This window comes from Loxodonta africana, chromosome 13, assembly GCF_030014295.1.
Source record: "Loxodonta africana isolate mLoxAfr1 chromosome 13, mLoxAfr1.hap2, whole genome shotgun sequence".
NCBI classification, from domain to species: Eukaryota; Metazoa; Chordata; class Mammalia; order Proboscidea; family Elephantidae; genus Loxodonta; species Loxodonta africana.
This window is the reverse complement of record NC_087354.1, coordinates 33,745,525-33,760,039: the sequence shown is the minus strand read 5'-3', so window position 1 is coordinate 33,760,039 and position 14,515 is coordinate 33,745,525. Positions and strand designations below refer to the sequence as shown.

Here is a 14,515-nt window from a genome sequence, read left to right as displayed (position 1 = left end):
ATTTTCCTTTCTGTGCCTGTTATTAGCTCCTTTTCTTCCTTCTTCATAAAAGGGTAAAACATAGAAAGAGAAATTAGGAGATTGCTGACTCCCAAGGTTTCCTCATGGAAAATGCCTGTAATTTTATTTTCTCTATTTTCTGAAGCACTTTCTCTCAAAAGCTCTTGATTGTAAATTATATGGTGCGGTAGAATACAAACAAAAAAAAAAGTGCCTTGGAGTGAGAAGCCAGCTCTCAACAACTGTGTTATTTCTAAACCTAACTGTGGGGGAAAAAACAGAGATAGCCAAGAAATATCAGATCAATGACATTTAATTAGAATGTAGTTTTTGAGACTTTCAAAGGTTTGAAGCTTTTGGGACTACCACCATGACAGGTGGCCAGAAGATGACAGAAGGATGGTATAAAACTGGAGCAAAACTTTTCTTGACAATATTTTTCTCTGAAGTTACTTATTAAGACACTAATTTTTAATAATAAGCATAACTATGCCAGCTAATATTAAAACAAACAATTAAATTAAAAAAAAAAAACACAGTTAAGTATGTAAGGTTTTCAGCTTTTTTTTTTTTTTAAATTCTGAGAGAAAAAGGAGACTGAAAACCACCATGGCTTTCAAATAACAAAAACTGTCTGTTCATCCAAGTAGCCAACAAACACATGAAAAGATGTTCACCATCATTAGCCATTCCAAAACCAAACCAAACCCAGTACCATTGAGCCGATTCCGACTCAGAGCGACACTATAAGATGGAGTAGAACTGCCCCATAGAGTTTCCAAGGAGCACCTGGCAGATTCGAACTGCTAACCCTCTGGTTAGCAGCCTTAGCACTTAACCACTACGCCACCAGGGTTTCCCATTTGCCATTAGAGAGATGAAAATCAAAACTAAAATTGAGATACCATCTTACCCTGGCTAACATGGCACTGATTAAGAAAAAATATATATATATAACAAACACTGGTGAGGATGTGGGGAGACTGGAACCCTTACTCACTGCTGGTGGGACTATAAGATGGCACAACCACTATGGAAAACGGTACGGTGCTTTCTCAAAAGACTAGACATAGAACTAGCCTATGATCTAGTAATCCCACTCTTAGGTATATACCATAAAAAAAAAAGAAAAACCAAACCCGTTGCTGTCAAGTCAATTGTGACTTACAGTGGCCCTATAGGACAGAGTAGAACTGTCCCGTAGGGTTTCCAAGGAGCAGCTGGTGGATTCGAATTGCTGACTTTTTAGTTAGCAGCCACGCTCTTCACCACTGTGCCACCAGGGTTCCAAAAGTATACATAAAAAAAAAATACATAGGTATGTGTAAATATAAATATGTACGTGCAGGCACATATATTCACTGAAGACACAAATACGGATACTCCATAGACATAACCAAACACCTTCCAAGAATGGTTTTCTGGGTTTCAAAGTTTGGGACCATAGTCTCATGGGACAAGTCAGTCAATTGAAGATGTTATTTTCCCCAGGAGGAAAGTTCCTTTGTGTTTTACTTTCAAAGGGTCTGTGATTCTCTTTTGAAAACATAAAGTATGTCTTTAGATGGAAAAAAAGATTAAATGTCTGTGTCTTAGCAAATTTTGCACCAAATAAAAAAAGAATGAAGGTATTACGTATTGAATTGTGTCCCCCCGAAAATGTGTATCAACTTGGCTAGGCCATGATTTCCAGTATCATGTGACCGTCCATCACTTTGTCATCTGATACGATTTTCCTCAACCTATACCTACTGCCGTCGAGTCGATTCCGACTCATAGTGACCCTGTAGGACAGAGTAGAACTGCCCACAGAGTTTCCAAGAAGCGCCCGGTGGATCGGAACTGCCAACTGGTTAACAGGTTAACAGCCTAGCACTTAATCACCATGCCACCACGGTTTCCATGATTTTCCTATGTACTATAAATCGTACCTCTATGATGTTAATAAGGTAGGATTAGAGGCAGTTATGTTAATGAGCCAGGGCTCAATTTACAAGATTAGGTTGTGTCTTGAGTCAATCTCTTTTGAGATATAAAAGAGAAAAGCTAGCAGAGAGACAGGGGGACCTCATACCACCAAGAAAAAAGGCAGGCCCAAAAGCAGAGCGAGTCCTTTAGACTCGGGGTTCCTGCACTGAGAAGCTCCTCTACCGGGGGAAGATGGATAACAAGGACCCTTCTCCAGAACCGCCAGAGAAAGCCTTCCCTTAGAGCTGGCACCCTGAATTTGGACTTCTAGCCTCCTAAACTGTGAGAATAAATTTCTCTTTGTTAATGCCATCTACTTGGGGTATTTCTGTTATAACGTCACTAGACAACTAAGACAGTACATGTACGTTACATGCCATGTACAATCTAAGGATCATATATAATCTGAGTGGAAATAAATGCCATTTGCTTTCTCCTGTCCATCTGACTGAATAGAGCCCAAGGAAGGCCAAAGGGCATGGTGAGTTCTGCTGGCTACTCCCAGCCTCATCCGTAGGAAGCAAATCCCTAGGTGAGAAGGAAGGAATGGGATTTGGGGTCTTACCTCCCAGTGGCTGAATACCAGCTGTGGGCTAGCCAGGCCGCTTGTCCGCTTCCTGATTTCATCAGCGAAGCCAAAGCTTTCCGCAACAGGCAGCACGGCCTTGATGATGAACATGTCCGTCCCTTCTTTCATTTCTTCTTGAAGCACTCGGCCTTCTCTCTTTGACAAGACAGCGTAGACCCGACCTGTAAAACCATAAATCTTTCAAATTCAGTGACTGGTCATATGTCTTGAGCCACACAGAGATGTATATATCCTGTAACAATCCATTATGAGTAACTGGTGTATACAAGCATGGAAAAAATTTTTAAATATCTATTTAAAAAGTAAAAGATGATAATTGTAGAAAAATTAGAAACCATAAATAACAAGTGAAATCATCCCCAAACCCATTATCCAAAGACAATCCCTGTAACACAGCAAGAAAAGTAGGAAACCTCTGAAAGGACCTTCCAACACAATTTCGCCTCTGAGCTATCTTTGGGTGTGAAGTCCTATGAAATCCAATGAGATGAGTGTGACTGTGCTTTGGAATATTAAAACATTTGAATAGCTATAAGACATTATTAACATGATGGTCATGACATAAGCTGTGTGGATCTAGTAAGCAAGGAGCTGACATAATGATATTTTTATACTAAAAATAAAAGCCACATAAACACAAATGCTTGCTCATATTTTTCTTAAACTGATTATATAAGTGGCATGAGCAGAAAAGAGTTTTATTCCCCTGGAAGTTGATACTCTGGCATCTTTACGGTCTGGTAACAATTTCTATTGCCACATCACAAGAAATCTAGTTAAGTTCTCTCGGCTGACACTTTTAATTCTTCTTTAGGCACAAGTCTGTTTTACACCCAGGAGGGGAACGCCTCCGAGTGGAGTTCTGTATGAGAGCCTCTGGGGGCTCAAAGTACCCTTTCAACTAGTAAGCAGAACAGACGCTGAAAAGAAGTGCTAAACTGAAAATCAGACAATCACGAAGAACTTGCAATAGCTAGCAGATACTCTCATTAAAGACTCCTCCTTTTATCTACCACTTAAAAAAAGTTTCATTTTATATAAGTGACATATGAATACATTATCCTGAAACATTAACAACATTACAGTTAAACAGAGCTAAAATCTCCTCTGACCTCCACAGTGAGTCCTGGACCTGCCTTCCTAAGTAACCACATGGGGTGTGTGGGCTACCTACCTTATTTATTTTTTAAACCAGGAATTGAAGCACAGAGCAAAACTGTCTGACTCCTAAACGCTTCTCTCTGACTCAGATTTCCCCCTGGTGGTGGTGATTTGAAAAGATAAAGGGAAATAAATGGTAGAACGTTATTGTGTCACGAGGCCTTAAAAAATAAAAACCAGAAACTGTGATGGTGCTATCCTTATAACTTAAGCTTAAAAACAAATAAAAAATCCTATTAGTGAGGAAAGGCACCATCTTTACTCTTCTCTACTCCTCCAGCTAGCTACCACATTCCTTCCTTTCTTCCTCAGATTTCTTATGTGGGTAGCTTCTCATTTCTTCACTACGAGCTTTCTTCAACACCTAGTCTCTACTGAAATGGCTGCCTTGAAGTTGTGGAATAATCTTCATATGCCTACCCCAAATGCCTTTTTCTCAATCCTCATTCTCCATGATTTCTCTCTGGTATTTGAAGCTATGGATCAACATCTCTTCTACCAAATCTCTCCAATCTTACAATTACCCTCCTGATACCTCCTGATAGTTCTCCTGGACCTCTGACCACCCTTCTACTGTTTACTTCAATAACTCTTGTTTTTTCTTCCTAGGAAGATTCTTTGAGGCTCCATCCTCTCCTCTGAACAAATTCTCCCCTCAGAGAGCCCATTCACTCATCATTTGTGTGGTTCCAACTACTAATTTTATGCCTGGGGCTCCTGAGACTCTGTATCTCACCAGGCCGGCCAATCACATACTTATGAAGACTGCCAGGGCATCAGGGCATCTCCACTGTGGAACCCAACTTCCTTTTAAGTTCAACACGTCTAAGATAGAGTTTATTACCTTCTGCAAAAGGCAACTCCATTCTCCCAATTCTATTCGGTCACCTTCCCCCTGAAGTTCCTACTAGAAATCTCAGAGTTACAGAATCAAAGAACAATGGTTTAGAAGGGAACTTAAGGGTCAACAAGTTCTACCCCATATTTGGTGCCAATTAGTCATTTAAGCTCTGCTAGAATGCTTCTGGAAACCCTGGTGACATAGTGGTTAAGTGCTACAGCTGCTTGCCCAAGGGTTGGCAGTTCAAATCCGCCAGGCGCTCCTTGGAAACTCTAAGGGGCAGTTCTACTCTGTCCTATAGGGTCGCTATGAGTCGGAATCGACTCGACGGCACTGGGTTTTGGGTTAGAATGCTTCTAAAACTCACTGCCTCCCAGGGAAGCTCATTCCATCTTTGGACAGCCTTAACTGGTGGACAATTCTGAGCACCAAATCTACTTTCCTGAAGTTTTTAATCATGAGTCCTAGTTTTTATCACATGGGACAAGTTTAATCCCTCTTCTACAGATCAGCCTTTAAACTAGCAGAAGATTGTTATCTTGCCTTCTCTTTTCCAGACTAAACACCCTCAATCTTTCTACGACATGGCCTTCGTTTCCTATCCCATACTGGCCACTTTCCTAGTTGAACTACTCTGATTTATTTACATCCTCCTGGAATATGGTACCCAGAACTGTAAACAATACTTTTAGGTACAGTTTGAAAGCTCTGAAAAAAGTAGAACAATTATTACCTTCACTGACAATAAACCTTCTTTAGGCTATATGCCATTTGGCTAAGATTTGTAGGAGCAAAAAAAAAAAAAAAAAATCTTACCGTAATAGCTAACATGTGTAAGCTAGTAATTTTTATTTAGTCTGCTACTTCATTCTAAGAAAGTTTTAAGCTGGTTTGTGGGAGTGAATACAGAATAACAGGGGAAACAGAATGAGGTAACTGGGGAAAACAGACCATGAATGGGCAGGCCGGAGGCCTGGCCACCTGACTGCTGCTCCAGGGCCCAGCAGCTCCTCCCTCTCTGGGTCAAACCAGCAGGCTTGGATCAATCATTATAATACAAACTCAATGTAATTAGTTATATAATTTTGAGCCACTCAATTTTAATTCCACTAAAACAATATCTTAAAACTGGGGCAGAGTGATGGATCACCAAACAAAACAGTTACAATAAAACCTTCCAAATGCAGCTGGCTCTCCTTACAGGTGTGTCCAATGCTTTGGATGCATTCAGAGACCCTCAAAACCTACCACTGTCATCACTGAGAAATTATTACTATAGACACATCAAGGAGGGTTTCTAAGCATACGGCCCCTGACTGTGAATACTTGACAATTCTTCAACTGGACTTCTTCCATCATACCACACTCACTCGTTTGCTCACTCACCTATGAAAGATCACTGTGTGCTCTACTATATATAAGGCCCCTGGAAGAGGCATCCCTTAGGGGTAAAAAAAAAAAAACAAAAAACCCAACAAGATTAATCCTATTAAGACAGTTTCAACTGAGGCTCAACTTTTAATGACTATAGTATAAACGTCTCAAAGGAGCCCTGGTGGCGCAGTAGTTAAGAGCTAGGCTGCTAAGCGAAAGGTTGGCGGTTCAAACTCACTAGCAATTCCTTGGGAGAAAGATGTGACAGTCTGTTTCTGTAAAGATTCACAGCCTTGGAAACCTTATAGGGTGGTTCTACTCTGACCTATAGAGTTGCAATGAGTCGGAATCAACTTGACAGCAATGGGCTTGGTTGGGTTTATAAATGTCTCAGCCTGTATTCAAAGCCCTCTCTGACCTGGCAGCGACCAACTACTTCAGCTCCTGTATGTGCCATCAAGGACCTGACATGTTAGCCCAGATAAACCACTCACTGCCTACAGTACACATCTGAGGTCTCATCACTCTGAGTTCACATTTTCTTTATCTAGGATACTCTATGTTCAAATCCTTCTCATGCCTATTCGAAACCAACTTACAAATAATCACTTCACCATCTGAGCTTCACTGAACTTTATCTGTTCTATTATGGCATTACAGAGTCTTGTGTACACATTTTATTCTTCCATAATAGGCGGTAAGATTGATTTGTAGATTCTACAATCTTTAAAGTTGGAAATCGGACAATTAAAGGTATGGTTTCCCTTTTTTTCCTTTTCAGAGTCTAGGAAAGAAAGCAGCTGTTCGTGGCAGTGTTTTCTCTAATAGTAGACAAACTGGAAGCAATGTCAATTTCCAATTTTGGCATAATGAGTAAGTAAATTATAGCACATCAAATCGATAGGATTATTATGCAGATCTTAAGATGAAAATTATGAATACTACGTAGCCTAATGGGAAGCATGCTTATGAAATGAATCATAAATGTAAAAAGCAGAATACTAAATTGCTTCTACCATAAGGTTACAACTATATAAAATGTACAATTACAGTCAAGGATTGTAAAAGAAGAGGAAAAATGAAAGTAAGATTTCCGAGGAGGAAGATTTTTCTTTCAGCTTATAAGTAAGTTCTGCTATTATTAGTAACCCTTGTAGAATAACTTCAATCAAACACACACACACACACAAAGAAACTGGTGGGCACTAAAAGACATCAGTTCACTTCTTATTCTTATAAACCAGGTCACAGTAACCTCTTCTCCTTTTATTACAGTTACCAGACTGCTAAATCAAGCAAATGTGGTTGACAGGATGCAGATGGGCTTCAACCAAACAGGAGATAAAGCATGCTGTGGACATAATGGAGAAAGTGGGTTGGATGCTTTTACATAGATAATTCCACTAAAAGTTCATAGGAAATGGATGCTAACAAAAGTTGACCCCACCCTGGAAGGAGGTCTCGAATGCGCTCTCAAATGCTCTAGCTCACAGCTTTGTGTCATTATAATCAACACTTTGATTCAAAAGGCATGATGACCAATTCCAAAGTTCACAAGAAGCTGGGTGGGTAATAAATACTATGATAGAGCCAGGAAAACTAGATAAGGGCTCAAATTCAACAAGATATAATTTAGCATGAATAAATGCAAGGTTCTTCACTTGGGTGCAACCAACCAAGTGTCCAGGATTAGAGAGGCAATGCTGATCATCAGTTCCTCTAAAACCAATGAGAAATGAGTTTACTTTAGGCTTAACAGAAGTCCTCAGTGCGCTGTCATTCAAAGGAAGCTAATTTAATACTGGGTTGATGAACTCAAAATTACTCCACCCATCAAAGCCCATTTCAAAGTACTATCACTTCCAAGAGACCTTCTGTTTTACTTTTGCCAATTTCTAATAAAATTTCTCTGAAAACCACCATTTCTGCACTAAACTCAAACATATTTTACTTTCCAATTGTTTTACATAATTAAGCTTTGTCACTTTCACTCACTTCTCAAAGCTGGAATCACGATTAACACAGTGCTGGCACATTGCAGCTCAATAAATCTTTGTTGAATTATGAAATGCTGATGGAAAGTAAAAAGAACTCCAAGTGCAGAATAAGAAAATGTTTTTCAAACTAAACAGAGAATGATACTTGCTGAGGATTTTCCTGCTATATTAGGGCACATGTGTTCTAACAATGTAAATGTAAACATTTATTTCTCCAAGTATAAATCAAAGGCAGGACTACAATAGCTATAACCTTGTTAAAACTCTAACTGTCGTCTGTTACGTCTGTTATGTTTTTAGGTGCCACTAAGTCAATTCTGACTCATAACAACCCTATAGCACAGCGTAGAACTGCCTCAAAGGGTTTCCAAGGCTGTAGCTTCTTTCACAGAAGCCGACTGCCACATCTTCTGTGGAGCAGCTGGTTGGTTCAAATCGCCAACCTTCCAGTTAGCAGCTGAGCACTTAACCATTATGCCACCAAGGCATCTTAAAACTCTAACTAATACAGTCTAATGGAAAAAGGTATTTTTTAAATATATGGTTACTGCCAAAGTTAAAAAAAAAAAAAAAGCGGCGGGGGAAGAGCAAGAATGAAAGAGGCCAACAGAAACAAATACGAAATGAGGCAATTTACTAGTCACATGACAATTCAAAACACAAAGCAATTCTGGTGTCTAATCAAGTTCATTAAGAAGGGAATTTTCCTGGACAAAAAGATGCCAGAATCACTCCTTTAGAAAAGTAGATTTTACAAGTACAGAACGGTCATTTTCTTGGGATTACTTCCCCAGACAAAACAAATTAATGGTTTTGAGATGATTATTTTCCTACATAATTTCCCATTTTGACCATAAGCAATTCTGTCCATTTATAGAAGGATTTCTTGTTTAACAACTTGTGCAGAAATAACAATTTTAAAAAGAGAGCATTTGCTACATAAAAAAGACTGCAATCAACTTGTGCTAATTCTTGGAGAATTAAAGCAAGAGTCAGCAAGGTCTTCTTGCAAGATCTCTGAAGATCCATACAGGAATCAAAAGGCCTTGGGGACACAGATGGTCTCTTCATCTCTTTTTCTCCAGGCGATTTAGAAAGAAAGAGCAAAACACAGGAAGTGAACAACTGACTCTGTTGACAGGCCTTGGACCCTAGAGACTGGCTATCAATACCAAAGAGCCCTTCATAAGCAAAGAGAAGGTTCTTGAGTCAAAGCCAGAGGTCTTCTAATCAAATTAGGAAAAAACAAAAACAAATCAAAGCTAAACACAGCGTCTTTGGAGGGCAGTGGGTGTGTTAGCAAGTTGGTCTCAGGGAAATGTAATAAAAAAGCTGACTAGTGACAATGGTATAGACTGTATACTAACAACCCAGGGTTTAAATGACACATACACACAGCTCCCACACAAGAGGCTAAATAAGTGGGGTCTCACAGGAGTCACTGAGGTCTAGCATGACATTTGTGCCTGGAAAAGACAAGGCAAGGATATTCTTTGACTCAAAGGAAGAGAGGGAACATAGCCCTGAGGGTTAAGATACCCACAGCTCCCTAGAAGTTGGCAGTCCTGTGGCTGGGTGAGAAGTGTCAAGATGAAGGTAAAGGGCAGGATGACAAGTAATACTTCTGTGGGATTGTCCTAGGGCTGCCTGGTCACGTGCAGGGTCCAGGTGGGGTCCAGGCGGTGATTTCCTAATAGAAAAGAGAAAATGGGCACAGAGTGGTGACTCACAGGGTTACTCAACAGTCTGCTAAATTTTAGTCTCATAAACGCCAACAGCTGATTCTGGCTTCACATGTTGAGCTGAAAACTTGTCCTCTCAGAAAACAAAGGACAAATGTCACTCCAAATGGATAATGTAGAAGAGATGGGAATTCTTGGAGGACATAAGTGTTCCCATTATTTTGGCAATCTAGGGGAAAGAAACGGTAAGCACAGACCTACATAGACCCTGGGCTTCAGGAAGGGTCATTCAAACACATGAGGGGAAAGGTAAAACATAAAAGTAAGCTTTAGGATAGGAGACCCTCAGATAAACTTCCTTATAGAAGTAAGAAGAGAGCCTAAAAAATCCAATCATGAATGATTCCGATGAAAGAAACAGCGTTATCTCCCTCCCCTCTCCAAATACAACAGTAGCTCCAAAGTAAATCAGTGGGGTCATGGTTAATACAATAAATCTGTTGTGTCTCATAACTCCTATTTTTGAGAGGACACAGGATGGAAGATGCTGGTACCAATTAAGGGTGGTTTAGTGACGTACGCAGACACTGAAAACCAGAACTGGGCCTAACAAAACAACAGAGCTAAAGACAACAAAAAAGGTCTTTTCCATTACTTTCAAAACAAGGATGAGGGCATGCCAACAATGTGGAGAAGTCTGTATGTCAGTAAGACAGCAAGAAAGCAGGGCTTCTCAACATCCATACTTTCACTCTTTCCAGTAAGGAGAATGGTGAACACACTATAGCAAATAGGACAAACAGAACAATGAAGTTCAACATAGTTGAGAAGTTGATAAGCAAGTACCTGGCTTTTTTAAACCAGAGTTCAAGTCTCCAGGACCAGAATTATGTCCATGGTGCTAAAGAAACTTGAGTTATGGAGAGTGAGATAGCTGTCAGATTACAGGTAAAAGGTAAATAATGACTAGAGGGTTCCCATAAACTATAGACTAAAAAGTCCTATGCTAATTTCCTGTAGAATTTTAGAATGAAAAATATATATATTATAAAGATTAGTTTCCATTTATATAAGTATGAGGAAAACCTTTGGAGATGATATGGGTTTATTTACACAAAATCATACCAACCTAAGCTTTTTTCTTTTTCCAATATGGTTGGTAAGCTGATATAATCAGGAGAATGCTATAGACACAAACGGCATCACTTTCATCAAAATATTTGATATCAAACAAAAAAAACACAAATGAGAAAATGAAAGAGTCACTGTTTTAAGATGGTTGTGTTGTAGCTTCTTTGACTTGCCATTAAAAAAAAAACTTTACTATTGTTGTGCTTATTATATAATATATACATATGACTTAAGAAGGAAATTAATTGTACAGACCCAGTTTACTCAGATGTAAACACAGGAGTTAATCATACTACCTAATTTCTACCGCCTTGTCAATTACCAAAACACTGGATTCTGCTTTTTGGGAACAAAGTGAGAAGACATTAAAAAAAAAGGGGGGGGGGGGGAGTAGATCCTGACCTGCCATGAGTTAAGGATAAAATGCAACTGCTAAACTGCACTAAAAGGTGAACATTGCATCACATATGGGGATGACAGTATGTCTGTGTTCTGTACTGGCTGGATGACAATTTGAGGTGCCATGTTCAAATAGGAACCCTGGTGGTTAAAAGTTTGGCTGCTAACTAAAAGGTCAGCAGTTTGCATCTCCCAGCTGCTCCTTGGAAACCCTATGGGACAGTTCTACTGTGTCCTCTAGGGTCGCTATGAGTTGGAATTAACTTGATGGCAACAGGCCTGGCTTTCTGGTGTTCAAATGTGGTTGCTTTATCTAAGAGGGATGCTGACCAAGGTATGAAAATCATCAGGATGATGAAAGGGTATGAAAATCACATCATATGAGAAATAGCTGAAGGCTCTGGAGAGTTTTCTTTAGAATTATAAAACTAGAAAACTACACTGTCCTCCCATACGTGCAGGACAAGGTATGGAAGAGGTATGAATGATGGTACAAATGGTTGGAAACTATTCAGAGAAAAGACTTTTTATATAGTACTAGAAAGACACTTGTCTAATCATATAAGTGCTATAAGCTGTCCATCACTGGAAGTACTCAAATAGAGGTGCTATAAGCACCCATCAGGGAAAGAATGGTTGCAGATGAGCTCTGAAGTCTTTTCCAAGGATTGCCAAAGAATCGTGATGCCTGGGTTCCAAATCTAACTCTGCCTTCTTAAATTCAGAAAGTTCTTGATGAGCATAAAGAGTAATATCTGGGAATGGTCTAGATTGATGTCCCCAAATGGGCCTGTGGGTTCCATAAGATGTTAATAAGTATGCTGTATGAAAATGTGGTTGAGAAACACTGTATTATACACCATATTTGGAAATTCAACTCACACTACACACTGGCGTATTAATGGCTTTAAGAAGTCCTGTAGAACCAAATCTATATAACTTTGTTTAACCCAGAGTTTTTTGAAATGCACTGTGGATGATCAACTTGTCTCACAAGGATCTGTGAAGTGAAGCCTAAATTTCTTTCGGGGTTGGGGGGGCTTAGATTTCTGTTTTTAGGAACAATAAGTAAAAGAGCTTATACTAAAAAGAATGTAAAATAACCACAGATGGACTCAAAGGACCTCAGGGTTAGAAGCAGCCTAATAATTTAGTCCACTCCCCCTTTATGCCTCCTCACCACTGAAAGAGTTCCATGATCTCAAGACGGTAAGAGAACTACTGTGTGCCAGGCACTGTTCTAGACATTATATTTGTGTTCTCATTTTAATCTTCACAACCTCTGAAGAATTATTATATTCTTTTTTATACATGAGGAAATAATTCTCAGTGAGGTGGTATCTGCCAAGGGTCAAATATGGTACTAAGTGCCAGGGCTCCTTGGCTCCTGAGATTCCAAAGGCCATGCTGCCTCCTACAAAGAGAGAAAAACAGGGTAGGGGTACGGGGACATTTGATATAATAGTAATAAATAAAGACCCAAATAATTTTCTTCTTCAGAAGGGACCCAGAATTCACAAAAGCCCTCTTGTGTTAGGAGTGTAAGAATGTCACCTTACTCCTCAATCATTTTCTGACTGATTTTGGTTACCTAGACTGCTAGGGTCATTCACTTGAGAAAACCTGGTAGGCAGGTTTGAATGGAAACAAATCTCTGTTAAAGAGACAGTATAAACCTCACTCATCACAACTTTCATTACAAAAACTTCTTTCCATTTGTTGCAAAAGAAGAGATCCTTAGTACTCAGATGTTTCCCCCTCAAGATTTAATAATTAAGGCCCTTGGCTTTCAAGATCTTAGTTCCTTAGTAAATTAGAAGATAATGTAGCTTCTGCAAACAATTCTAAATGAGTCTAAGTGTTCTGATCTAGGAGTCCTCACTGGTAACCGGGCACTTCTCATTGTTTTTTCTTTTCCTTGCTTACCGAGAACATCACCAGTGGCCATGATGTCACATGTGTACATGGCTGCCATCAGGCGCTGAGGTTTCACCTGCAGTGCATAGCGGCACGCTTCTTTCATGGTGGCAATTAGCTGTCCCGAGAAGGGTCCGTAGCAGTCACTGAGTGACGCTTCTCCTTTCTGAGCAGTCCTCTTCTCAAAGGGCTCAGAGCAGCCATCTTGGAGCTCTTGTTTTTCATCTCCCATCTGTCCCTCTTTTACCAGGTCGCTTTGCTCTTGATTCTGTTTATCAGTTGCTCCTTGTTCCTCAAATTTACTTAAGTCCCATTTTTCCAGAACAAAACAGACACCCATAAGAGGCTCCTCACACATGGGGCCGGAGAGCGTTGCTAGCTGGAAGCCACTCACAATGCTATTTCCCAAATCTCGGTATTTAGTGGCTTCTTTTGAAGCTTTGCTGGCTGGGCCTGGCCATACTGAGTTCTGAAAATCTTCACTTTTATTGACTAGTATGTTAGGCCCACACTTTCTTGGACCAAATGACCAGATTTGGTCAACAACGTTCCTCCATTTTCTCCCTGTTAGGTGTTGCTCTAGTTTTCCTTTGAATTCCCAAATTTTCTCTTGGATCTTTTGGTGAATCATCTGAGTATTTCTGCCCTCATTTAAAGAGGATGTGAGTTGCTCAATAGAGCGAATCAAATCACTATTTTCTTCCAGAATCTGAGTGACTTCTTCTGGAAGGGGCATGGCTCGAACACTGAGTGTGGCGAGTTTATTGGGAGTTGTTAGGGTGACTAGCCCATCAGAGTCAACTTGGATTCCTTCAGGGATTTTGCTTTGATCTTCTTTTGTTTGGTGTATGACTGCAACTTTTTGTTGTTTGCCTATTTCTTCATTGACCATGTCAACTTTTGGGGGCTTTGTGATTGTCTCTCTGAATGGAATAATGGGTTCAGACACACTGATTTCAATCTTCGCAAACCTATAGACAAATTCAAGAGAAATAACATAAGGTTATAATCAAAATCGTATCAAAGCTCTTATGTAGAAATATTACACAATGGAAAGTCTGCAAAGGCACAGAAACATGAAAATTATTTTAGTATGAAAGATCTGTAATTTACATTATATTAAAATTAAAAAATCATTTTCATGTCAGATTGAAAAGACTGCCTCCAAGGGAGACACGCCTTCAGGGAGTTCTCTGCACGTACCAGAATGTCACTGTTTTGTTCATTCTCAAAATAAATGAACCATCTACTTAGATAAGAATGTTCTGGGTAGAAAATAAATGTTTTAATAGGATTTGATATTTGAATTCAGAGAAAACTCAATTGATTATAACTCTAAAAAGAAAACAGACTCACAGAACTTCAGGACAGGACACCTAACTTTCCTGTTGTATTTGGTATTGATAATGAGGCTCAGCGGAGGAGTGGCGTGATCCAGTTTGTCTACAGCAGCACT

The 14,515-nt window shown here is 39.6% G+C and overlaps 1 protein-coding gene across 3 annotated transcripts in view; it reads right to left on the bottom strand.

The window, feature by feature from the left end:
• EFL1 (elongation factor like GTPase 1) overlaps positions 1–14,515 on the bottom strand; it is a 153,158-nt gene that overhangs the window by 9,035 nt on the left and 129,608 nt on the right. For 2 of the 3 annotated variants that reach the window (XM_064267197.1, XM_064267198.1), the window contains exons 18-19: positions 13,069–14,030; positions 2,534–2,718 (exon numbers count right to left, since the gene is read on the bottom strand). In XM_064267197.1, coding sequence (XP_064123267.1) covers positions 2,534–2,718; positions 13,069–14,030 — 1,147 coding nt within the window. Of the gene's footprint in view, positions 1–2,533; positions 2,719–9,473; positions 9,621–13,068; positions 14,031–14,515 lie in introns of those variants that run through there. The other variant, XR_010317385.1, reaches the window with a different exon arrangement.